This window comes from Marmota marmota, unplaced genomic scaffold (assembly GCF_001458135.2).
Source record: "Marmota marmota marmota unplaced genomic scaffold, marMar, whole genome shotgun sequence".
Taxonomy (NCBI): domain Eukaryota; kingdom Metazoa; phylum Chordata; class Mammalia; order Rodentia; family Sciuridae; genus Marmota; species Marmota marmota.
In genome coordinates this window covers 47,702,631-47,728,934 of record NW_026000005.1, presented here as the reverse complement: position 1 = coordinate 47,728,934, position 26,304 = coordinate 47,702,631, and the positions used below count along the sequence as shown (strand labels likewise).

At 50.0% G+C, this 26,304-nt stretch overlaps 1 protein-coding gene across 1 annotated transcript in view; it reads right to left on the bottom strand.

Annotated features, from left to right (window-relative positions):
• Window positions 1-26,304, bottom strand: part of Inpp5d (inositol polyphosphate-5-phosphatase D) — a 108,759-nt gene that overhangs the window by 79,961 nt on the left and 2,494 nt on the right. The window contains exon 2 of the mRNA XM_015481580.2: window positions 12,043-12,106. Coding sequence (XP_015337066.1) covers window positions 12,043-12,106 — 64 coding nt within the window. The remainder of the gene's footprint in view (window positions 1-12,042; window positions 12,107-26,304) is intronic.

Sequence of the window (26,304 nt, the reverse complement as noted above, 5' to 3'; positions counted from 1 at the left end):
TTTTGTCTGTTTGTTTTTGCTTTTTGGTATCAGGAATTAAGCCCAGAGGCGCTTGAACACTGAGCTTGACCACTCCAGCCATTTTATTTTTTACTCTGAGACAGGTTTTTGCTAAGTTGCTTAGGGTCTCGCTAAATTGCTGAGGCTGGTTTTGAAGTTGCGATCCTCCTGCCTCAGCCTCCGGAGCCACAGAGATTACAGGTGTACGCCAACATGCCTGGCTACTTTCTGAGTTTCGTGGCACTTAGCAAATGGTTGATTATGTGAATCTCACCTCGACTGAAGACAAAACAACCATGGAGAAAACCTCCTTGGCTGCCGGCCGCTTGCGGAGGAGGGTCCAGACTCCCCGGCCCAGGGCCAGTCCTTCCAGCAGAGCGGACTTTCTCTTTTCCGCTGAGGTCTGCTGGGATTCCCTTTTGGAACTTCGAGAGTTTTGTGACCTTAACCCTATGTTGTTGGAGATAATCCCATTTCCTGTACTATTAATTTTCTAATAATAACATGAAGTGAAATGAAAAAAAATTATTTTGAAGGTTATATCTTGGCCACAGCTTAAAAAATTAAATAAAACAGTACCAATATGTAGACATTGGGAAGGAAAAGCCCTTTTCTTATTGGTAACCCCCAGCAGCCGGCAAACCCCATCCTAGCCCCAGGGACAGTGGTTCCTGGGTGTTGTAGGACTTCGGATTCTTACATGTGTGCAATTCCAGGCAGATAATGGGTCCCTAAACAGAACCAAAGCTCTCCTACGACCGCGCCCTGCAGCGTCTAATCTGGCCCCCTCACACCGGGCTCTGCTTTCGCTTTTAAAACAGTGGCCTGGTTTTCCCCAGGCAGACCACACTGGTGTCTCACCCGTCAGGCTGCTTGCCAGCCTCCGCGAGGCGAGGTTGTTGGCTAGGGTCCTTCTCAGTGCCCTATGCGAAGTCAAGCTGCAACTGGGTGTCCTTGTACGTTTCTTTGCCCCTGCCATGGGATGGACAGATTCCTGGAGGGGCGCCTCCCTCGCCCAGGTCAGGCCCTGTGAAGGTTGGGGGACAGGGGGACCCTGCCCTCCAGAGACTTTGCTCGGATCTGCATACCTCCTGTCTTGTGGGACTGGCTGCCACTGTGCTCACCCCACACCGTCTTCAGGCTTCAACGTTCACAAAGAGCCGGGTCATCTTCAAAGCCGGCTGATCCGCAGGCTGGGCCCTGGTTCTCACAAGCCTCTGTGTGACACTGAGGCTGCTGGACCACACTGCAAGTAGCAAAGCTCTAGAGCAGTGCTGTCCAGCGGAAATATAATGTGAGCCTTATTTGATTTAAAATGTAGTTCTAGAAGCCACATTCAATAAAAGTGTTTCAAAACTTGAACTCAGTGAGGTGCAGTGGCACACACCTGTAATCCCAGTGACTTGGGAGGCTCTGGCAGGAGGATCACAAGTCCGAGGACAGCCTCAGCAACTTAGCGAGGCCCTAAGCAACTTAGCAAGACCCTGTCTCAAAGTGAAAAATAAAAATGGCTGGAGATGTGACTCAGTGGTAAAGTTCTTCTGGGTTCAATTCCCAGTAGGAAAAGAAAGAAAAAAACCAAAAAAGTTAAACTCCATATATCCAAAATATTAGAATTTCAATATGTCATGAAAATTATGAGATGGTTTACGTTTCTTCTCTCTCCTTACCCACCCCCTGTTGGTGCAGTTCTTTGAAATCCAGTGTGTATTTTATACTAGCCACATGACCAGTGCTCAGCAGCCACACGGATGACCAGCTCTTGAGAATCCTGTGGTCTAACCAGGGAGGGGATTTGGGAACCTGCCTTCCTCAGACTGAAGGGAGCAGCACCGGCTGTTGGGATAGGAGGGGAGGGGTTGCTCAGGAGGCACTAACAACAGCACCTTCTTCGGCAAAGGGTGGGTGTCCTGCAGCTGTTACCAGAAGGGCAGGAGAAAGTTAGAGCTTGAGCCCAATTCTGGGTGTCCTGAAGACTCAAGCAGTGGCTGCTATTATTATATTGTTACAATAATCCAAATTATAGATTAATCTAAAAGCCCCAAACGCTTCAAAATCCAAAATGTTTTCAGTGCCAACAAGATGCCACAAGTGGGAAATTCCACCCCTGACCTCATGTGATGGGTCCCAGTCAAAACACAGATGCTCACAAAGTAGTAGACAAAATTACCTACAGGCTACGTGTTTAAGGTGTATGTGAAACCCAAATGAATTCTGTTTAGACTTGGGTCCTGTCCCCAAGATATCCCACTGTGTGCATGCAGGCATCCCAGAAAGGGGGGGGGGATCGTAAGTCCCAACCACTCTGGTCCCAAGCATTTTGGATCAGGGATATTCAATCTGTACTTATCTGTTCCCAGGCAACATTTCCAAGGCCATCAAAGAGAATCAGAGCAAGCTGAAACTGGACAGATGGTCCTAGCTGACCAGGCCTCACGCTATTAGTGACCAATTTTCGCAACTCTTTCCTCCCCCAAATGTCAGAGAACCATCAACCTTTAAAGAACGCCTCAGTGAACGCTCAGTGTGCTCAAGATCTTTAGCCCTATTTTTAAGAGGCCAAATGTGTTACGGATTCTAAAGTTAGATTTTAGAGAAACATATTTACATTGATGGTTTCCCAAGAAGGGAAGCTCATCTCCGTGTCTGGGGATTTTACTTCTGTGTCGGGTTTTCGATTTGAATTGCCTCATCTCTGCTTGCTCCTTTCCTGAGAGAAAGGGAGATGACACATAGTGAACATGACCTTCTGCCAAGGGATTGTGGCCCAAAGCCCCTGCCAGGAGCAGGAGAGAGGTGGTGAGGCTGGGTGCCCGAGGGGAGGAGAGGGGAGGGCAAGTCAGTGGTCGCAGGGCTGTGGGGAGCAGAACCGGACTTGGATGGGAAGTCCACTTGTTTCTCCACTGCTGTTAGCCTGTGTTGATTCTCTTCCGCTCCTTCTGTGAAACCATGTTCATTCCGGGGTCAAGATGATTTCACCCCAACCCTCCATCACCCAGCAGGAGTCTGGTGGACCCGTTAGGCTCCAGACAAGGGACGAAGCTGACAGGGGGAGACGGCTGGGGGACGCAGCTGGGAGGTACCTCTGGGTCCCTGGGAGCAGAGAGGGTGGGGCGGGGCTCCGTGGTCAGGCTCAGTCCGTCTCAAGATGGAAGAGAGTGTGGGCAGTGGGTGAGAAAGAGAGGCCGCAGCCTTTGGTTCTCCTCCACCTCAGAATTCAACATTTGCCTTTAAAACGGCCATTTTCCTCTGCCCCGCGCCATCAGGGAAGTTCATCTCCTTTAACTGTTTCCATTTCCCCTTTCCCTCTCACCCCAAGCCAAGGTCCTGTGTTGAGACAGCTGGGCAGGGGGTGGGGTTGCGGGTGTCACTCTGTGGTTACAGCACTTGCCTTGCATGTGGGAGCCACAGGTTCCAGTCCTACTGTTACCATGAAAAAAAAAAAAAAAAAAAAGGACCCTGCTCAGTTTAAACTCTCCCCCTTCAAGAATTTAGCTGAATCTTTGCCCTCTTTGGATCTTCATGGCAGCATGTACTTAACAGCTGCGCTAACTGCTGTGTTTTTTTTTTTTTTGTTTGGTTTTTTTTTTAACACTTACTTTAGCACAGTCTTTTTTTTTTTTTAATTTATTTTTTAGTTTTCAGCAGACACAACATCTTTGTTTGTATGTGGTGCTGAGGCTCGAACCCGGGCGGCACGCATGCCAGGCGAGCGCGCTACCGCTTGAGCCACATCCCCAGCCCCAAAACTGCTGTGTTTCAGAAGCCTGGTTCCAGAGTTCCGGGAAAGCCAGCACCCTCCACCTCCCCATTGCTGGGCGCCCAGGAGGCCTATTTTTATCCTTAATTACACATCCCTGGGATGCTCTTCTTCTCGGCTTGCTTCTTTTGTTTTTGACCAACATTCGAGGTACCCTTCTGGAAGACACAGAAGTGACACCTGGAGGTGACCCAGGAGAGATCAGCCTGGGGGACCCCTGAGAGGAGAAGCTGCAGGCCTGGGGTGGCTCTGTTAGTGCTGCTGCTCAGCCCCCTGCTCCGGCTGCCCTGCTTCATCCCAGCGCGGGCAGCACCCGCTGTAGCCCACCACTGCAGCGCAGAGGATGAGCCAGGCTCCCGGCCAGACGCAGAGGCAGAGGGGACCCTCACCACGTTCTCACAGAGAGAGACAGACAGGGCCGACTACCACCCGCATGCCAAGGTATGGGAGCAGGAGTTGAAGAAGGGCTTGGGGAGTGCGCCTGCCAGGCGGCGGGGCCACTGATCATCTTGAAAATTGCTTGACACAGGTTTCCACGAGGAGGGGACTGTGTCTCTGAGGTTGAGCTTGTGTTCCTGGTTCCCATTCATACTGCTTACTTATTGACTGACTGACTGACTGAATGAATGGGCTGCAGGAGTCTCTAAGCTGGGCCTGACCTCTACACACTGAGCCTTAACCTCACTAGCTTAAAATTAAGTAGGCTCGTCTTGGGCCTGTAGAAGGACAATGGCTCAGACTCCTGAAAGTCTCAGCAGGATCCCTAACTGGGGCCACCGTGGTGGCTCTCTGAAGCAAAGGCCAGTAGCCAGAGAGACTCAGGGAGACGCTTGCCTTCCAGCCTGGACCCAGGCTGCCAGGTGCCTCCATGGCTGAAGGCCGGGTGAAGGAAGAAAGGTGCCCAGCAGGTCTGCAGCAGTGGCAGCCCAGGGGAGCCTTTTAAAAACCGGGACTAGTAATGATCCCCTCCCGGGAGGACAGAGTGTGCCCAAGAGCCAGCTCCTGGTAAGGGTTCAGCAAGTGGTAGCTGTGGAGAAAGGGACAGGAGGCAGGGTGTGGCCCGTCCTCCGTGTCCGCGGCTCTCGCTGTCGTCAGTGACCCAGCCTGCCTTGCCCCTGCCTGTCTTCCCAGCCTTCAGAGCAGAGATGGCGCGGGCTCAGTGAGTGGCACAGGCAGGAGTTAGGGACCCCTCTTGGCTCCTGGGCCAGGGCCAGGACCAGGCGGGACCCTGGACACTTGGCCTCTGAGGACATTTTGTCCTCAAGTCCCAGCACTTTCTCCTTCCCCGGGGCCTGGGGTCCCCACCTGGTCTAAGGCAGGGAGGGGCAGCCTTTGGTTGGATTGGACTGGCCGCGGGGGTTCTCGCCGAGTGCCCCATCAGGCAGTGACAGTGCTTTATGTGAACCGCCTTTCAGTCCTCAAAACCTCCATGGGAGAGAAGAGCTGCAGTTGTCCCTCTATTTCTGACAAAAACAGAGGCTCAGGAGAGTCAGTAGCACCCCCGAGGGAACTAGAATAATGACTTAGACCCGAGGAAGGGCCTTCTCCCAAAACGCAGCTTCAGGAAGCATCCGGCAACCTCTCTGGATGTCCGAAGCCCAGGCTGTTAGGACCAGGAGTGAAACCAAAGAAGAGCGGGAGAAGCGGGGAGAGAGGACAGGGCCAGTTAAGCAGGGGGCCAGCCCGGTCTGCTGTTTTCCCAGAGGAAATGGACCAAGGCATGGAAAACCTGGTGGGAGCAGTGGACACTGTGCAGGAGCCGGTGTGAGAATGCTGACGAGAGCAGGGTAAAGCCTGTGAAGTGGGGAGGCCTGCTGCTCCTCCGTCTTCCTCAGGGGCCCGCCGGATGGGTCCCCAGGGTAGAGATCTATTGCGCACTGGCCGTGGGCCAGAACAGGTGCAGGACAGACAGTGAATAAACCAAGTGATAAAGATACTAAGGCAGAGAGTTGCAAGTGCCCCAAGGAAGATGAAGAGAGGAAAGGGATACGGAGCAGCAGGTGCAGGCGATTCCCATGCAGGGATGGAGCAAGGCTGCTCAGAGGGCGGGGTGTTTCCTTAGAGGGAAGGACCTTCTGTGGGGTGCAAGCTTGCACTTGCGAAGGTTAGACCTAGAACTTGGTCTCAAGGCAAAGCTGGGGCGAGAAGCTAAATCATTCTGCAACAAGCAGGAAATCCAGATGCCTCCCCAGGGCACAGAGATTGCTGAAATATTGGTTGGTTTTTGTTCCATTTCTGGTTAGAGTTGGAGAAAAGGATATTGAGCCCAAGGACATTTGACACAAAGATAGACTTTAAGAATGTCTGGGGTGGGGAGGAGCAGATCCTGGCAACACGGTATCAGCCAGGATGAAGAAGAGGGGAGACCAGGGGCTACTTGTGTCACAGAAACCTGACATCAACTTAAAATTGACACCTTCTGTTTTGAAATTCCCCCAGGGTAGCCCAGGCCTTTGCTGTGTTAGGGTGCTTTCAGCTGCAGGTAACAGAAAACCCTAATTCAACTACCTGAACAGACAGGAATGAACAGTCTCACTAAACAGGAGGCCTAGAGGCAGGCAGCTCCCTGGCAGGTTGATTCTGTTCAACTAATTCAATGGCATCACTGAGGACCCAGGTTCACTTCATCTTTCTGCTCTGCCATCTGCATGCTGGCCTCACTTTCCAGCAGCCTCTCCTCATGGTTGCAAGACGGCAGCAGCAGCTCCAACTTGTCATATCCTGTGACAACTTCCAAAGGTAGATAGAGACCATTTCATCCTTATGGACAAGGAGACAGACAAGTAGACCTGTATCAGAAGCCCCATCGACCACTCCCCTTCGTGTCTCATTGGTTACAACTGCATTCTATTCACTAGCTTAAACCCATCGGTCACATGATACCCGTTATCCCCAGCTCTGTGCTGTTCGGGGCCACAGCAACAACCAAAGAAACAGGCCCACCATCTAGGGCAAGGTGGCTCAGAAGGCTCTGGAACAGGGAGAAGCAGGAACAAGATGGCAGGGGGATGGGGAGAAAAAAGGAGATGGTCACTGGGAGGTAGAGGGGACAAAAATCTCCAGACTTCTCTAAAACACTTAGGAAAGGACCACATATCCTGCAGCCACACGAGGGAACGGCGGAGTCTGCATGTCACAAAGGCATGTGTGCTCAGAAGGTCAGAAAATGAGAGCAGACGAGACAAGGTGGGACACACGCTCACTCAGAGACCAAACAGAAGAAAAGCCTTTTGAGTCAAAGAAAGCTCTGAATTTGCCCAGTGAGTCAGCGAAGCCCAATCCCGGCCTTGGCAACAGGAGGAAAATGACGGGATGGAAAAGAAAAGAATTCCCACCAGCTTCAAAGCAGAAAAAGACAAAACTGCTTCCCTCTAGCGGAGCCAGTTCAAGGCCTCAGTTGGCCGTGGGACTCAGTCCTACTGAGTTCCCAAAGGCCGCAGCAGGAGGCCTCTATAGAACGTGGAGCGATGCTGGCCCAGAGAGTCTCACATCCATCAAGTCCCCTTTGGAGCATGAAGGCAGCTGCAAGAGGCTTTAGGATACTCAGAGGCTCACAAAGCAGAACTGTCTGTTTTCTGTTGTAGGAAAAAAGTATAAAGTAGGCACCTAGAAAGTGGCAGTCATGACGTAGAGGGACCCTCTGCCTGTGACCTTGTGGGCCTTCTCTGAGCCTCTCAGCTCACCTCCTTGTGCAACCTCAGGAAGTGTGTGGACGAGCCACATCCTTTGCCTGGCGGCTCAGACGGAATCTTTACTTCACGGGGTGACCACTCAGAACAATAACTGCTGCCACCCGCTTCCTGAGCATAATAACAATGGCTCAAGTGCACCTCGGGACCCCGGGGGAGCGGCTTGCTGTTCTGTTTCCCTCTCCAAAAGCCAGGCTTTTGACCACCACCACCACCGGGAACTGGAATCATGAGTCTCCTCTTTACAGCCCGGACTGCTGCAGCCCCTGGGTTTTTCTTCTAAATAGGGAAAGAATCCTGTGGATGGACATTAGTCTATGAGCTTGATCATTTCAAATGCCCCTTTTCTTCTACAGGTGCATGAAACCTGCAGGTGCTCCTGCCTGGAATTCAACCTCCCCTCAGGACCCTGGATGCAATCTCAGCCTCAAAAGCAGAAGTTCACAGAGATCTTCCACGTGATGGGGGTCACGGGCAGGCTTTATCTTCTGCTGTGTTCTTGGCAGGAAGGAGCTGGAACGGGAGCAAGGGCTGGCAGGGTGCAGGGTGGAGCCTCAGGCCCCGTGGGCTTCAGTTGCGGAGCAGCTTGGACAGCTGTGCTTGTAACACTTTTGAAGGCCGCTCTGAGCCTGTGGGCTCTCTCAGCCATGCTGCAGCTTGGGACTGCTCCTCCTGCCTCAAACTCATAGGGAGCAGCGTCACTTTGAAGGCAGTGGCAGCCTAGCAGCCACTCTGGAGTCAGGAACCCACCCCGTGCCACTTCCCCAGGGGGAGAGTCACTTCCCTTCCCAGCCCGGGAGAGGGTTCGGGCTCTCGGGTGTGGGAAACGGGGGCCTGAGGGGCTGAGCCGTCCTGCCTGGCCCTTGCCTCGTGCAGTGCTCAGAGAGCTGCCCAGGCCTGGGGATGTGGCATAGGCCCCCGTCCAGAAGGTTCTCCAGGTCTGAGGGCCCCCGCAGGGGTAGAAGAGCTGCTTCACAGTTCCACAGCCACTGAAGCCTGGGGGTCCACAGCCCAGAGAGCAGAGCCAAGGGAGGGCTTCAGGGAACTCACCCCTTCCCCCCCGTGGCACTGCCTAGAATCTTCTAGGTCACCTGTCCCCCTCCCCTGGCAGCCAGCCCTGCTGTCTCTTCCCCCCACCCACCTGGCCGGCGGCTCCCTTCGCTCCCCGGCTTTCCCCCTCCTTCCCTTCCCTGTCTTCTTTCCTTCCCCTGCTCTCACCTGGCGGCAGGTGGAACTGACTCGTGTGTGTTGGAGGCTGCTGCTGCTGCCCTCTCTTCCCAGTAATAAGGCAGCAAGGGGCGGGGGCAGCAGCTCCAGGGCAGCCCATGCCCCGGGGGCGGGTGTGTCACCTCCTCCTCTCCCAGAATCCACACCACCTGGCACAGGTGGGGCAGGTTGACATTCCTACTTACAGTGGCAGAAGCAAAGCCACATGGCTGGAAATCTGGATTGCAGCCAGTCCCCGGCTAGGGAGGGAGGTCTGCTGCCCTAGGTGCTGGCCGGCTCCCATCGGGGCAAGTATCACTCCCACCTGGGAAGGAAAAGGACCCAGCATTGACAGGCCACAGGCCCTGCCTCCTCACCCTCTGGGTGGAGTCCTGGCCTGTCCTTGCCCTTGCCCAGGGGATTCCAGCCCTCAGCCAGGCTTAGGAGCACATCCTGAGCTGCATAAAGAAGGCTTTTCTTTTGGAGGGGGGATATGCAGATCTGGTGTGAGCCCCAATTCTGAGACATTCACATTTACACAAGAGGGTTGGGTGGGGTTCTGGTCTGTATCCTTCCCGTCTCTGACTTTTGTGAGTCCGTGGAAGCTGGAGCGAAGGAAGGATCCCAGAGAGCTGGGGTCACACCCTACCCTGATGTAGGGCCACCGTGGGCCATGAGGGGTAGCCTGCCTTCAGCTGTAGCTCTGCAAAGAAGGAAGATGGAGTGTGTCTTTGGTTTTTGACAAAAAGGAGCCCCCCCCGCCCCCCGCCTGCTGCATGGGAAGAGCTGAGGCAGTGGAGGCTTCGGGCCTTCCCTAGGAAAGGTTTCAGGTCAGTGGCTGCTTCTTTGGGCAGCCTCACATTCTGGTGGCACCAAACAGACTGAGGTGTAAGGAATGAGTTATTTAGAAACTGTGGCTAAGCTCAGGAAAGAGCGCGAGGGTTTACCTCAATATGAAAAGAGGAACTTGAGTTAGAACTTGCAGTGCTCAAGGACGGCCGAGGGCGTCTCGGGGGGCCTCAGGCTTGGCTTACGGGGGCAGGGTCACTCCTCAGAGGACATCTGTCATTTATTTCAGGAGGTGTGTTTTTATAGGAAGGTGCAGTCTTTAAGGTGGAAACTTCTTCAGACTACCTAGGCCCCGGGTTCCTTAGTTACTTGGTGCTGGCTACCTAAGAGGTCACAGGCAAGGAGTAGATTTGTCCAGCAGGCCCATGTGCCTTCTGTGAAAACTGCCTGCCCATTGTCCTGATGAGGTGGCCTTAGGGAGCCAGGCCCTGTCCCCAAGATTCTGTCCCCATCTTCCAATGGTAGGCAGACACCTGCTCCCAGACAGCCAAGTCCTTCACAGGCTCATGGCCCAGGAAGGGAATCCTTGGGGCTGAGCCAATCAGACTCCCAGGGGACCAGGAACTGAAAGGGAGCCTGCCGGAGGGGAGGAGCAAACCCACAGAGATGAGCTGAGTCACAGAGGTGGAACCTGGACAGGGCCCGTGTCCTCTGGCCCCGAGCTGAGGGCCTTCTGAGTGGCCTTCTTGCTGTGCACGTCTCCACCCAGGCCACAGCCCGGCGCACGCCTTAGCCAAGTGAGTCTGTTTCTTACAACCCCAAGGCCTGGTGAGGCTCCGGGTTTCAAAGCCGAAGCAGGAATGTGAGGACTCAGGGGCACAGCCTCCAGACGGAGTCTGTGTCAGAAGCCCTGGTACCGACCCTGCTCGAGAAGCCACAGAGTCACGTCTTTCCCAGTCATACGTAAAGTTTTCTTCACTTTGAAGGAATAGAGTAAACCACAAGGGGAAAAAGATCAAAGGCGCTGACCGACTTTTAAGAGAGCTGCGTCCTCTCAGGAAACCACCCAGGAAGGATGCCAACCTGCTGGCGAAGTTCACGGGTCCCCGACTCAAACAGTGTGGTAGACCATGAGGCCCACTGCCTGCCCCAAGCAGGCTCCCTTGGGCCAGCCACACCCCGGGCACCCTGGCAGGTGAGGGGCACGCATCGGAGACAAAGGTTCCAAGTACCCGAAAGGACAGTCCCACCCTCGGCCTGCTGACACATGCTCCTGGTGACTTCCACCAAGGACCAGCCGGAGACCTTCCAGTGGCATGGTGTCCTCACCAGTCCCAAGGTGGGGACACACACGCGGCAATGACCAAGGAGCGCAGTGCTCAGCCTGACTTCCATCGGGGAGAGCGCTTCTGCTTGAGCCACACCTGCCCGTCTGTGAGGCCCGGCAGCGAGCAGACCCTGCCTCCCAGAAGGCAGCTCTGTGTCCCCCAGGGCTGGTTCCAACCCCTTAGGGTCCCACCCTCTGGACTAAGCGGCTGGTTGAAGTGATTCCTTTGGTCCCCATAATCAGTCACCCTGAGAGGCCTGCTCCCCGAATATTCCCCTCCCTCTTGACACATTTCTGGGTCTCTTTGCCCCAGGGACCTGCTATTCTCTGGCCCTTGAGTGCAGCTCTGTGTCTACACTGCGTCCTGAAAGGGGAATCATCCCCTGGAGTTTAGAACCAGCAGTTGTGCCCTACCTCTCCCCCTCCCCCTCGCCCCCTCCCACTTCTGCTTCTACTTTCTTTTCAAGGAACCTCCTCCAGACCCTCGTCTGGGCCTGCGGTTCTGCTCTGGCATGGCTGTGTGCTGCTGGTTGCTGGGCCTCTGACCATGGTCCCTGAGGACTTGCACACCCCCACCCCACCCCCACTGAGGTCACTGAGACCGTTGCCTCCTTCTTTCTCTCACCCCCATGTTCTCTTGATGCAGCCAGATAAAAATAACTTCCCTGACTTCCACAGCACTCCGTTATCACACACTGCGGTCGAACAAAGCCTCCACTGTTACCCCACAAACTGTGCTTAGGGTGGTCTCCCCACACTTCCCGGGTGGATGGGTGCAGTTGATTTTTCTTTGTAAAATTCAGCTGAAAGTTTGGAGCACCAGCCTTCCCGTGGCGAGAGCAGGTGCCACGAGCATCGGTGTTGAGCAGCAGAGCGCTCGCAACAGCACTCCTCGAGGGCTGCGACGTGTGACTCTTGCAGGCTTCCTGCAAGTGCACCCCAGTCCCCCCTTCCCAGACCATCTCCACTCATTCCTTTGAGAGAACTAAAGAAAACCAGGAACACTTTTCTTGTGTTTCTGGGCGTCCCCTTTCCCTCAGGTACTTCTCACCCTCTTGCACACAACTAACCTCTGGCATGCCTGCTCTGTCGCATCTCAGAGCAGGGTCACCTTTACTGCTAAGCCACCCATGTGCTTTGGAGGAGGACAGGCTCAGCTAGGCCCTTACATACTCGGGGCATGGGCTTTCTTCTTCCTCTTCCTCTTCTCTCTTTCTCTGCCAGTATAGGCTCAAGTCAGGTCTAGATTTCCAGATTCACAAGGGACTTACCTGAACGGTGAATTTGTCATCATCATTGGGCAGAATTCTGTAAGTGTAAACACAGTTCCGATACCTGAAATAGATCAAAGACTTCATTAGAACCCAAGCAGGAAAATCCAGTTTCCTAGTCACTGAACTCCCTGATGGAGGTTGAAGAGTCTGCCCACAAAGTCTCCAAACTTTAGGGCCGAGAGTCCTCTGAGCTGGTGACAAACTCTGACACCGAGCAGTCATGAATGGACACTTGCTCACCCCCACAACATACAAGGAGCATCTGGGAAGGGCGAGGGGGTCGTTTGGGCATGGACACACGGTTAACTTCCATGCTGACAGCTATGGGGTCAATCTGAAGGTGTGCACTATCTGGAAGGGCCGCCCCAACCTCTTAGCTGCCATGCTGACCATGAGAATGGAGCAAGAGGGGTGTTTGAAGAAGAACTAAGACTCCCAGGGGGCGGAGCAAGGTGGGGTCAAAGTGAATGGGTCTCAGGCAGGCAGCAGGGGACCATGAGGGACAAAGCCATGCTCTCTTAGTGTCAACCTCTCCCCTGGCTAACCCTCTCCCCCTTCCCTGGACACTCTGCCCCATGGTTTTCTTTTCCTAGAGGTTGGTCACCGTCCCTTCAGAGACCCAGATTTGCCCCAGCAGCTGGGGGATGAAACTTAAGGTTGTATGGGGCTGGGGATGTGGCTCAAGCGGTAGCGCGCTCGCCTGGCATGCGTGCGGCCCGGGTTCGATCCCCAGCACCACATACAAACAAAGATGTTGTGTCTGCCGAAAACTAAAAAATAAATATTAAAAAATTCTCTCTCTCTCTCTTAAAAAAAAGAAAAAAGAAAAAGAAACTTAAGGTTGTTTCTGAGTACTGAACACCCCAGACTCCCTTCTCTTTCTAGAAAGTCCACCTTCTTTGGCTCAGGGGGGAGGGGGAAGAGAAGGTACTTTTTACTTTCCTGGAAATTTTGAGTAGAAGGGGGAGTTAGTTCTAGCTCAAGTGCCCTGTTAGAGGGGCACATGGTGGGTGGTCCCTAACCTAAAGGAGCCTGGCAGCCATGATGGCCACAGGAGTCCATTGACCCTTGGCCAAGCCCAGCAGTCTACTGGAGGTTGGGGGAATGCCATTGCTATCTGGACTCTTCCTTGAAGCCACTGGTCTATTCCCTCTCCCAACAAAATCTCTCCCCATTTCTCCCACTGGGGCTCTTGGAACTTTGAAAATTTGCTATGCTTGCAGATCCCTTAAGCAGGGGCCAGTCTCTGCCATGAAGGCAATGCTTCCTTGTAGAAGTTTCACTTAGTCCCTCCTGTGGGCCACACACTCCACCAAACATTTACATATATTATTATTTAACTTGATTGTATCTTAGTTGAAAAAAAGCATACAGAAAGAAACGGAATGAAAAATACATCTCCTCCCCAATCCCATGAGATCCATTTCTTGGATTTACTACTCCTGTTTGTAAAATGTTCCAGAACTCTTAAACATGCACACAAGCTTATATGTACATATCTTTAAAAAATGCATATAAAATCATACTATATATGTTCTTCTGAAATTTGCTTTTTTACCAAAAGAAAAAAATATCTTAGAGGTCTTCTCATGTGAGCTAAGAGAGAGAGAAATGGGTTTTTATCCTTCTTATCATGTTCCACCACGTGGATATGTGGCTATGTGTTTGGCCAGACCCTGGTGATAGATAGGTAGTTATTTCTAGATTTTTGCTGTTATAAATAAAACTGCAGTGAACATCTCTACCCCTCCATCTTTGTGTACCTGGGTGAACACATAATTTTAGTTTCCTCATCAGTTAGATGGAGATGACAATAACACAACATGTACCTGTTGCTGTATAGATTGGACAAGCTCATGTGTGGAGAGCACTCAGAACAGTACCTGGCCAGGCTGAGCACAGCATGATGGATGCTTATTAGTGCTTGTTGTTAAATCACTAGGAGGAGACTGCTGGGCTAAAGGACATGGGCACTTTATGTTTTGACAGAGGCTACCTACTATCTTCCAATGCACTTGGTATTATTTTTTTCTCTTACTAACCGGATTTGAAAGTGTCTGTGTCCCCACACCCTGCCAACTGACTGTTATCAGACTTCTAAATCTTTGCAAGTCTAAGAGGTGAAAGAAAATGACAGCTTGCTTTAATTTGCTTGTCTTTATGAGAAAGGTTCAGCATGTTCTCCTCTGTGGTTGTTTCTATTTCTTTTTCTGTGAATTCCTTTTCATGTTTTGTCTCACTTTTATGTATCATCTTTCATTTATATGACTTTGATTTTTGATCTATGCTAGGGTATATTTTGAAGTTTGTTGTTGTTGTTGTTGTTCTCCATGATTGAACCCAGGGGTGCTTAACCACTCAGTCACATCCCCAACCCTTTTAATTTTTTTTTTTTTTTGAGACAGGGTCTGGCTGAGTTGCTTAGGGCTTTGCTAAGTGGCTGAGGCAGGCTTTTGACTTGAGATCCTCCTGCCTCAGCCTTCTGAGCCGCTGGGATTACCATGTGCACCACAGTGCCTGGATGGAGTTATTTTGACAGTATTTACTGTTGTTTGTTTTTTAGCTGTGTGGAAGTTTTACAATGTTATGTGGCAAATTTTATAATATTTAATTTTATGACTTTGAACCAATGAATGCTTAAGGAAAAATCTGAGCAATGTTTTGGAAAATTTCACTTCCACATGTTTCTTTATTCTGCCCAGGAAAATTTCTTCTGTCTCTCTCTCTCTCTCTCCCACCCCTTTAGTGCCCATCTTTCTGCCCCATCCTGTCTTCAGAGCCACACTGTCTTGTATCAGAGACAGCAAGGAAGAATCTCTGGTCTGATGTCACTCACCTCCCAGAGACATCCCTGGGACACTGAGAACTCCCCCATCTGGCGCCTCACCCCATCCCCATGAACCAGGACTCATCCCCTTTGCACACAGAGCCTCTCAGACAAAGCCAGAGGCCAGCTCCACCCAGCCAGTGCCTTATCTTTCAGGGCTCTGAGCTTCCTCCTGCAGATAAACAAATGAGGGAGGGTGAGGACTGTCACTGGGCAGAGGGCAGCTAACTAGGGAAGAGCTCGGGCCAGCGCAAAGCACCAGCTGGCAGACAGGAAGAGAGAGCAGGGAGTCACGGGGACACAGAAGCAGCCACTCAGAACAGGAAAGCCCCTCCAGTGCACGCAAGAGCAGCAGACCAGGCTTTCTGGCCTTTTCAAAGATGTTCTTGAAACACCGAGACAAGGAAACAGCCCATATCCCTGAGGCAGATCAGAATCAAAAGCTGGTACCACAGGGAAGAGAAGATGCTCTCCCCTTAGAGGGGTCATCTCAGCAGATGCCGATGACCTGCCTGGTTAATGCAGGTCTTTCGCTCTGTGCTTGGGGGAGTCAGTTTAGATCTTCAAGGAAAACATACCGTCCCACACAACCACCACCCCTCAGGAGAGCAGTAGGTCCTAACTGCATTCCACGGGGTGCTGGAGCCTCCCCAGGGAACCTGGCCTCCCTCCCCCACCAGCAGCTGCATTTCACCCTGGATCCTTATATGCACTCAGATATCCACACATGGGCACACACACAACACAGTGCCCATATGCACACACTTGCTTACACATATCCTAGGCCTAAATATGTACAGCACAGTGCATGCATACTCAAGTGGTAACACACACCTGTGCCCACATGCATAGAACACACACACACACAAACACACACACACACACACACATACAATCTTACAGGCAAAATATTTAAAGCAAAGATTCCACAACTAAATAGTGTTTGACCACCACAGCCCTGGGCCACCATCTGAACAACACGCTCATTCTCTTTAGAGGCCACAGGTCTGCCCAGCCCTTTCCCAGCTCCTCTGGTGGTTTGGTGAGTTGGTTGATCTAATGCTTTTGGTCGCAACTTCTCTGAGTGACTGGGTCACTTTTCAAGAATATGGGGATCCTACTGGGGATCCAGGTCAGGTGACAGCTCTCCCTTCTGCTCCTAGTGGCATTGTCCCTTTCCTAAATGAAGGAGGACTCAGAGCAGATGTCCTGTGTGGCTCCCTCTAAGTGCTGAGGAGCCGGTGCTTGCCCGGTGCTGATCTGGAGAAGGGGGGAAGGTGCCCCTTCCACCCTGAGGAGCCACTAAGAGTTTTAGTGCAGTACAAGTGGACAGGCACCGGGGAGTGGGAAGAAACAACCGGGGTTTGATTCATTCTTTCAGATGAGCACCCCTGTTTCTGTAGGATTAGCCCTAGGTGAACACTGCCGGCCACGCCCAGAAACACCCTTCACATGGCGAGCCCCACAGAGACACAGAGAGCAAACTAAGATTCAAGCGTCTTGGTGGTGTTTGGTCTCGTCCGCCCATCTGCTCACTGTGCTCCTATAATTGCTTTTCAATCCCTCTGTGACTCTTACTAGCATCATTTCTAATTTCTAACGCTTTTTGCGTGTATTTTCTCTTTTTCTTGGCTGAGTGGTGCACATTTCTGGGAAAGATGGGGTGGGGTGGAAAGTCTGCATTCAAAAAGCCATTTAACCAGTGTAGACATAAGAGAAAATGTCCTTCAGTTCTGGGAAGCCAGGGTGCTGAAATTGATGAGTTAGAAGGGGCCATTATTAGCTGGGCACGGTGGCGCATGCCTATAATCCCAGCAGCTTGGGAGGCTGAGGCAGGAGGATTGAAAGTTCAAACTCATCCGCAGCAACTTAGCGAGGCCCTCAGCAACTCAGTGAGACCCTGTCTCTAAATAAAATATTTAAAAAGGGCTGGAGCTGTGGCTCAGTGGTGAAGCACCTCTGGGTTCAGTCGCTGGTACCAAAAGAAAAAAAAAAAGAAAACAAAAGACCATTAGTTGCTGATTTGCCCCCCTGGCCCCGCCCCAGGAGAAAGAGCAAAAGGAGGACCGAGGGTGAGAGGTGGGTGAGTGGGCATGTACTGCTGGAGCACCCTCCCCCTGGGGGTGGCCCTTTGTCCTAAAGTTGCACAAAGCAAAGACCAAGGAATGAGACTCCCGGAGGGAGCCCACCTTCTGTGTGTCCCACCATCCCCTCAATTGCCTCTCCAGAAGCTGAATCTTGGGTTGGGGTCTCCTCTCCTTCTTTTTATGTTTGGTAAGAAAATTTGGGCAGAAATCTACTTCCATCTCTAAAAGAATCTATTTTTTTCTTGACAGTTCTTTTCAGAAAAGAAAAATCATCAGACTATGAAAACATATCGTGGCTCAAAAGAAAGGGCCCCATCTTTCTAAGAGTTCCAAGGAGCTGTCTCCATCTTAAACGGAACCATTGTTCTTAAAAAAATCATCCTTCAAATCAACCTTTAAAAAAATGGTTCAATTTGCAAAATGTCAGATTTAAGAGACGACTGCATGTCCAAAGGCAGAAGACTCCAGGTGAAAACTGAGATAAAGCGCAGAACAAATACCAGGGAGGCAGGACGCGCAGCACAGGTGCAGAGAAAGTGAAGGAGGAGGAAAGAGTTTGAGAAAGCCCTCGAGAAGGAAAAGACAGAGCAGCTTTAAAATAAGAGGGAGGTGAGAAATACAAGCCAGACCACGTTCCTCCAGCATGCAAGAGGGCTTCCTGAGAGGACAGAGGCCATTTTTTAAATGCAATACCAGGCTGGAATGTAGCTGGGTGGGGGTGCCCTCACCCTTATCCAATCCCCAGACCCCAAACAACAACACAGATGTAAGCAGAAAAAAAAAAAGAATAGGTAAATGAACTTAAGAGCATGTGACTTGAAAACTAAGTGGATAAACTTCTGACAAACAGAACAAAGGAAAGAAACACCCACTCTAAGTCATTTCCACCTGCCCTGCGTACACCATCTCCATCCCAGGGGCTGCTTCACCCTGGTTTAGCCAATGGGAGGGACAGGTGGGGTATTTGTTCCCCTGAGCCCATCCTGCCTGCTGCAGATCAGCAGCAGCCAAATTCCTTCTCGGGAGACCACAGCTAAGCCAGGTGGCCTGTCTCACAGCTGCAGTCATGCTGGACTTGGTGACACACCTTCCTCCCCTGGGACCTCAGGTCAAGGGGGCAGAAAGCCTTCCCAGGTCGACAGCCGGCTGCTCACCATTCCATCTCTTTTGAATATGCCACCACTTCCTGCTGGGATCCTGGCCACCGCACCCAAAATTAGAAATGCAGAAAGGAAGATGACAGAAGCAATAAAAGATAAATTACCATAATAGAAAACTGTGCATAAGAAAACCTGGAAACCTTAACCAATGGATTGTCCTCTGCACATTACAATATAACTGATCAAAGAAATAGGCAAGGCTTATCAACACCAAAAAAGAAATGGAAGAAAATACTAAAGAATTATCTCTCTAAATGATTGTTAGAAGAAGTGGTTTTGTCAGCATTTTTTTTTAATTTTCAAAAATCAGATAATGATGATATTCTACAATGGCTCCAGGATATTTTATAAACCTTACATGACTATTCCACCATGACATGCCCCAAAGCATATAAACCAATCTCACGAATGAATATATATGTACAAGCCCTAAATGAAATTCAGAATGCAAAAAAAAAACATTATCATCATGAAGAATTTATTTTTAAAATGCAAAAATAGTTTGATATTAGAAAGTTCACAAATGAAGTTATTATGCCTATAAATGAAAAAGGGCATTTGTCTATTTAATGTCATCACAATAGACATTTGGTGAAATTCAATGCTCAGTTTTTCAGAACTCTGTGAAACTTAGAAAAGACAGCTCCCTCTTTAACACAACAAACTTTAATGCACAACTGACTTTAACTTTAAACACAACTCACTTTAATGCAATCCTCTCTATGGTCCAGGCACTGTATCAGTTCCTCCTAGGCAATGCCATGTGTGATTGTCACAGAACTTTTCAACGTTATCCATGGTATTATCTTATAAATACAGGGCGATGTAATAAATTATGAAATCTGAATTACAGTTGTAAATATTTGGATGAGACTAAAAAATGATCATAGTTTATAGATGATATAAGAGTTTATCAAGAAAAGATAGAAGAGAGGCTGTGGTTTTAGCTAAGTGGTCAAGTGTTTGCCTAGCACATGCAAGGCACTGGGTTTGATCCTCAGCACCACATTAAAAACAAATAAATAAAGTGAAGGTATTGTGTCCATCTACAACTAAAAATATTTGAAGAAAAAAAAGAAAAGAAAGAAGAAGGAACTGAAAAGCAGTTTGAAATAACCATCATGGGTAAATTGATATTATAAAAGACAAATTTATAAAATCTTTCCTATAGGTTGTAAGTTACCATTAACCAATATCTACAGGGGAAAAAGTGTCATTCACCATAGTGACAAAAATACAAAGTAACCAGAAGTAACCATAACAAGAAATATGCAGGACCTATAGGAAAAAAATCACAAAATATAAACCCTAGAGATAATCATATGTATCATTAAGAAGAGAGAATATTACTAAAATGGCACTTTTTACAAATTGCATTTGGATTTCATGCCAGTCTAAAACTAGTCTAAAGTAGTTATGCTAATTCCTCTCCCCCCCCCACCAGCTTGACACAATTATTATCTGGTTCACCCAGAAGAATACCTGAAAAGAGTACATTTGAAAATCTTAAAATGAACTATTTTGTAAAATTGTAGTGATACATTTGATATGTTACATGCAACAGGATAAACAGGAAAGAAAGAGACACAAAAGGCTTAATATATATATATATTTTTTTTTTTAAAGGAGTCTCCAAGGGAAAGGAATAAATTATTCAGTCAGAGGTGTTTGGGGGAAGGTAGTTACTTGAGAAAAAACACACGTGAGTCTTTATCTTATACCATTCATTTAACTAATTCCAGCGAGATTAAGAGGTTCAAGGTAAACACACACACACACACACACACACACAGAGAGAGAGAGAGAGAGAGAGAGAGAACAGCTCCTAGTCACTCCGTGTGTGTTTGCAAGCCCTGTGCTAAGCAAGCGCACAATATTCATTTCCATTCAGTCCACCCAGACCTAGGACACAGGTATTCTTAGCCCTGCTTTTCAGATGAGGAAACAGGGGTTCAGCAAACTGCTGGAGAACCATCTCTTAGCTGAGTCTGTTAACCCCAGGGGCCTGTCTTTACCCTCCTGTCTCCCCCAGGAAAAAACAAGTGAATTTCTGTGTGCAGAGGAATTCTCTGCATTGAAAAGGCAAAGAGAGAAATCATGAAAGAAAAAATCTACAGACTTTACAAAATTTTACCATCTCTGAATGTCAAAAAATCTGAAATAGAAAAGCAAACCATAGTGAAAATATTTGCAACAAAGGTGATACAAACAACTCATGTAAGCAGCTAATGGAAAGTGCACAACTTGACTAGAAACAAAAATGGCAAAGAGAAATTAGGCAAAGAGGAATGGCAAAGAGAAATTAGGAAAGAGAAATGGCAAAGAGGAATTAGGAAGTTCAGTAACCTATCAAGTGCGAGTCAACATGAACACCAACTACCTGTCATCCCACAGCTTAGCAATATTTTTCAAAGTGAAAATATGCAGAACACAGACGTTGGAATGAGGTGGGCACTCTTGTATTGTTTGCTGGAGCATAAATTGGAACACATCTCTAGAAAGCAATTTGTCAAGAGGCAGTGACACACCCTTGTAGACCCAGGCTGAGGCAGGAGGATTGCAAGTTTGAGATCAGCCAGGGAAACTTAGTAAGTCCCTGTCTTAAAATGAAAATTTAAAAGGTCGGGGGTGTAGCTCAGTGGTGGAGCACCCCTGGTCTGACAACAGAAGAATCATTTCGTAAAGTATGCCACATTGTGTAACAGAACTCTATACAGCCATCAAATGTGATAGTTAGAAAGAAATCCTAACTCAGCAGGAAAATGCTGATGCTGCCAGAAACCTCAGGCTCCAATGACATGTCTAAATATTGCATGTGCATAACATGTGTATGTAAAATGGAGATAATACACATATATGAGGAGAGGGACAGAATGAGAAGACACGCTAACAAATTAACAAGGTTCATGTTAGTTGCTTGGTGATGGGGTGATGATTTTTCTGCTTTAAATTTGCCCAAAAGAAGGCTGCACTGTTTATCAGAGATCCATCTACTCCTACTTGGCCACTGACGGCAGCAGGGCCCAGGCAGAAGAGGCTCTTCTCTGCAGAGCACGCTCCTAGCTGGCTGGCCCAACTGGTCTTTTGGGTGTATACAGTTGGTCTTTGCACCCAAATGGATGGAGTCCCTGGTACTGGGTAATATGATGTTTTTTTTTTTTTTAATTAGTGGAGACCCAGCATGTATCAAGCACAGGAGACACTCAAGATGGCAGGCTGGACTCAGAGCACAGAGAATCTGGCCCATGCCTGTCACAAGCTCCGCCACCTCCCCACCTGCTAAACCCTCTTTTCCCAAGGGGCACAGCTCTGCTGCTGCTGTTCTGTGAGAGTGGAACTCTCAGGGAACATTCTGTGCTCTGTCTAGCTTCTTCAGGGCCGTAGGAGTTCAGCACCCCAGCACTTCCTCCTCAACTGGGAACCCCATGGTGTTAAGATGACCCGACTTTCTCCTTGATTTTGCCTTTGTTCCCCTGGTCCACTGGGTGCTCTTTCTCAGGCCCCTGCCCAGAGTCCTCCCTCCCTCAGGCTCCCAGGCACTCCACCCTGGCCCAGCAGCTAGGGCATGCGTCATTCAAGTCCTCTTCCTGCCTCAATCTCTTTGAGCGCTTCCTCTGAGGAGGCCCCACACGACAGCTCAGAGTCTCCCGGAGGCCTCCAGGAAGTCCCAGAAGTGACGCTTGGCCACTTCTCCTCTCTCCTGCTGTGGAACGTTCTTCACAAATGGATCCTCTACTTCTCTGATTCTGAGATGACATTCCTCAATTTTTATTTCATAAAAAATCATGCCTAACCGTATTTTTATAGATGCAAAGTATTCAGTGGGTGCCTGCCATGTGCCCAGCCGTGGTGTTGCCCACATCATCCCACCCTGTCCTCTCGATAGCCTAACAAAATGACAGCAGAAAGACAAATACCTCCATTTCTCAAGGTGCAAAGAATATGAATCAACATTTCTCCAAGTAAGATACACATGGCCAATACACACAAAAAGATGCTCAGCATCATTAATTATGGAAATGCAAATTAAAACCACAATAACTTGCCACCTCATGCCCACTACGATGGCAATAACCAAAAGGAGAGATAAAAACAAGTGCTGGGGAGGATGTGGAGAAACAGCCTCACCCGTGGCTGGTGAGAATGTCAAGTGGAGCAGTTGTGGAAAACAGTCCAGCAGCGCCTCAAAGCGTCAAACCCCAAACCACCACCGGACCCAGCAACTCCACTCCTGGGCACTGGCCCAAGGCTGATGCAAATGCACATCCACACAGAAAACTGTCCATGAATGTTCATAGCAGCATGATTCACCGTAGCCCAAAAGTGCAAACAAACCAGACATCTCTAGACTGATGAATGGAGAAATAAAACATGGTACATCCGCACCATGGATTGTTAGCCACAGGACTGATTTGTGCTACAAGAGGAACTTCAAAGCATTACGCCAAGTGAGCAGGTCCAGAGACCAAAGGCCACACATTATATAATTCAATATGTATAAAGTGCCCAGAATAGGCAAATCTGTACAGGCAGAAAGTAGATTAGCTGTTTCCAGGGGTTGAGGGAGTGGGAGGGGAATGACTGCTAATGGGCGCAGGGATTCTTTTTGAGTAGTAAGAATGTTCTGAAGTTGGATGATTGTGTTGGTGGCACAACACAATCTAAAAAGCTAAAATGCAACAAGGCGCACTGCATTGCATGCTAGTGTGGGAAGGGTCGTTTTCCGGTATGTGAATTATATCTTCATTTAAGAATCTAACCCAATGAGTTCACTGTGAGGATACTAGCTTGTCAGGAAGCTCAGAGTTGTGCAAATACTGCTGGGTGCGATGGCTCATGCCTGTAATCCCAGCAACAAGTGAGCCTGAGGCATGGGGATTGCAAGTTCAAAGCCAGTCTCAGCAATTTAGTGAGGCCCTAAGCAACTTAATGAGACCATGTCCCCAAATAAAATATAAAAAAGAAGCTGGGGATATGGCTCAGTGGTTGAGAGACCCCTGGGTTTAATTCCCAGTACAAAAAAAGGGGGGGGGAGAATTATGGAAATACTGTCTCATCAGATTTAGGCAACTCCAGAGCCTTTGCTCCTCAGGACTGCATGGCTTGGCATGAACTAGAAGGAATACAGAGCTCCTGTCACTCTGTCTCGGGGACAGGAAGGTCTGGCTAGGAGGACCACCTTTCATTATGATGCAGGGCTTCATGCCCCAGGGAAATGGAATCATTCAAGCAAAATGAACTATTGGTGTCTGTGCACAGGTGATTTAACCCACCAGGCAGGCAAATGTGTAAAACACGCCAGCGCCTACTCCCACCTAGAAGAATTGCTCTGGGGTGCTGCTGGGCATGGGCACAGAGCACCTGGAGCCACTCGATCGTAACAGGGTTGTTCTGAGTCACTTCACAGGGATGATTCAATTGAGTGGAGTACATAGGCCTTCATTGGCATATAGCTCCCTCCTGGTTAGGCACGCAGAAATAAAACTCAGAAGAGCCATTTGCAGACAAAGCCTTTTGGCCTTTTTTCTTATGTAAACAGATTTCAGGAGCCCCAGGGTCTCTAGCCCTGGTTCCTTCTGTGCCAGCCTTTCTTCCCACTTGCTGCACATACCCCACGCGGAACTGCGCCTTGTTGCATTTTCACAAAAGTAATTAATGAGCATGTCAATTTTATGAAAGGCTTGGAGGAGACTGGAGGAAGGGAGATAGCTGCACACCCACTCACACCACAGGTCATGGCTCAGCACCTCTGCTGGACACTTCTGTCCCCTCAAGTCCCCACTCTATGGTTCTCCAGGCCTTCTCTCTCCCCTCGCCCCACCCGTCTCTCCACCTGCCAGGCTCCTCTGTCTTTCTCCCCAGAACAGCGGGATGCAAGTCCTGGCCCTGACATTTATGAGTCCTGTCAACCCACCTCGTCCCAGGACCTCTCGGTGCAGCGGTTTCCCATCTCTTGGGTGGGCATTGCACTACTTCCTCTGAAGGTCCTGAGGGTGTTAAATGAGCTAGTGCACATGAAGAGCCTGCAACGGTCCCTGGCCCAAGGTAAGCCCCACCAGTCTTCTGTGGCACACAGAGAGGGCCTCGCCACGCGTTAGCAGGGCAGGTTTGGGGTCTGCTGGCTCCAGGGCCTTTCCACACTCTTCCAAACAAGGAGAACGCTTCCCCAAATAGCATTCTGGCGATGAATGTCCTTCTGAGCTTTTTTGTCTTTCCTGCTGTGCTGACAAAGCCACCAAGTCCAAGGCTATCTGGTAGTTTGTCCCCAGGAGGAAGCTCACCCTGTTGTCATGCCTGAGTGGCCTGTGGAAGGCCATGTGCTGAGGGAAACCCCAGGGCTTCCCCGCCTCAGCTGGCTGGAGCAGGCGCTGGATTCAGAGCCAAAGCCAGCCACGTGGCTTTCCTTCCCCGTGAGGGAGGACGACTCTTTCCTGAGTGGTTCTTCGTACGGCCAAATGGGCAGCTCCAAATGGACAGTAGCCAACTGACCTGGTTGAACGTGGGCTCACTCTGGGCCCTGGTTGCTTTTTCAGGGAGGAGAGATTGCACTGTGACAATACTGGGCCACTGTTCCAGCTCCATCTGAGCAGCCTGGGCAAGAGGAGGTCACCCTGCTGCCCATGGGCCCTGCACTGGTGGAGCCCCATCCCTGAAGGTGCTTGATAGGTGTGCTGGCCCCGACATTATAAAGAAGGTCACAAAAGGGATGGCCTCTTAAAGTCCTCCCTCCACGATAGGCCATGGCCCCTCCTCTCCAGGGCTCCCAGACTCCCTGGAGTAGGGCTGACCGTGGGTGGGACCAGTGAGGGAGACACAGGCCCCACCGGAAGAGCCTGCCACCCCTCACGCTCCAAGCCCCTTTCACAAGACTGCAGGGTTGGACCTCTGCCAGGTCTCCCTGTGCCAGTCCTCTGGGACCCAAGGAGCAACGCAGGCTCCCACTAAAGCAGGACTTTCTGAGCAGCAGAGGGGAGGCCAAAGTTCTTCCTCCTGGGTAGGTGACAGGGCTGACCCCTTTAAGGAAATAAAGGGCACCAGGTGAATGTGCGCTCCTAAGCCACAGGCGTAGCACTGAACTGCCATCTTGTCTTTCGGTGTCTCCCCGCATCCCTAAGTTCCATCTTGGTCAAATCCCACCCTCTCTCCTAAGCATGGAGGCTCTTCCGGCAAGGCTGCCCTCCGGGCCTGGAGCCCAAACACACCGAACCCAGCAGGCGGAGGTCCTAAGCTGCCCTCTCACTCATCAGAGGGGCCAGGGAGAAGCTTGCTGGGGCCCAGGCAGGAGGAGGCCTGGGTGCCCTGGTGGTGGGACATGTGGTCCTTCTCGACATAGACATTTCCAGAGCAAAAAAGTGAGTATCTGTGGCTTCCTTCTGCAGTTCTGGCTCACTTTAAAAAATTTAAATCTCAATACAGTGTCCCAATAAGTTGTGAGGCTGGCCTCGAACATGGGATCCTCTTGCCTCCATCTCCTGAGTCACTGGGATTACAGGCGTGTGCCACTGTGCTTGGCTGTGGTTCACTTTGAAAGTAGGGTATGACCTGGGTCCCCACAGCCTGGCTGGAAGCCAGGACGACAGCTGGGTGCACAGACCATTACTTCTGCAAACAAGGAAAGCCCAGCTACCCTGTACCCCATCTCTGCCCTGTGGCTCCTGCCTGGGCCTCAGTGGAGGTCCCTGTCATTGGTTAGGGACCAGGATAGTGAGGGGCCAGGCTTCCACCAGTCCCCAGGGATCAGGGAAAAATAAGGATGTAGTTTGTTTTTCAGGAAGTTAAGTCTCTGCTTTAAAAGGACTGGCTTAAAATTTAAAAAAAAAAGAAAAAAAAATTAAAAGAGTATGTCCTTCCTGCCTTTTTGATGTTTAAAGTTGCTTCATGTCATACACTGAGGTGGTGGAAGATGACAGTTGTCATTTACTTATTTATTTAGTTTTGGTTTTCAAGTCTATTTATTTATTTTTTATTTTTGGCACTAGGGATTGAACTCAGGGTTGCTTAACCACGGAGCCACATCCCCAGCACCTCCTCCTTTTTCCTCCACAATTTTTAATGGGTGGCATTATAGTTGTACATATTTGATGGAATTTGTTGTTACAGATTCATACATGCACCAATATAGCAATATAATTTGACAATATCACTCCCAGCCCCCCCCCCCCTTTTATGTTTTATTTTGAGACAG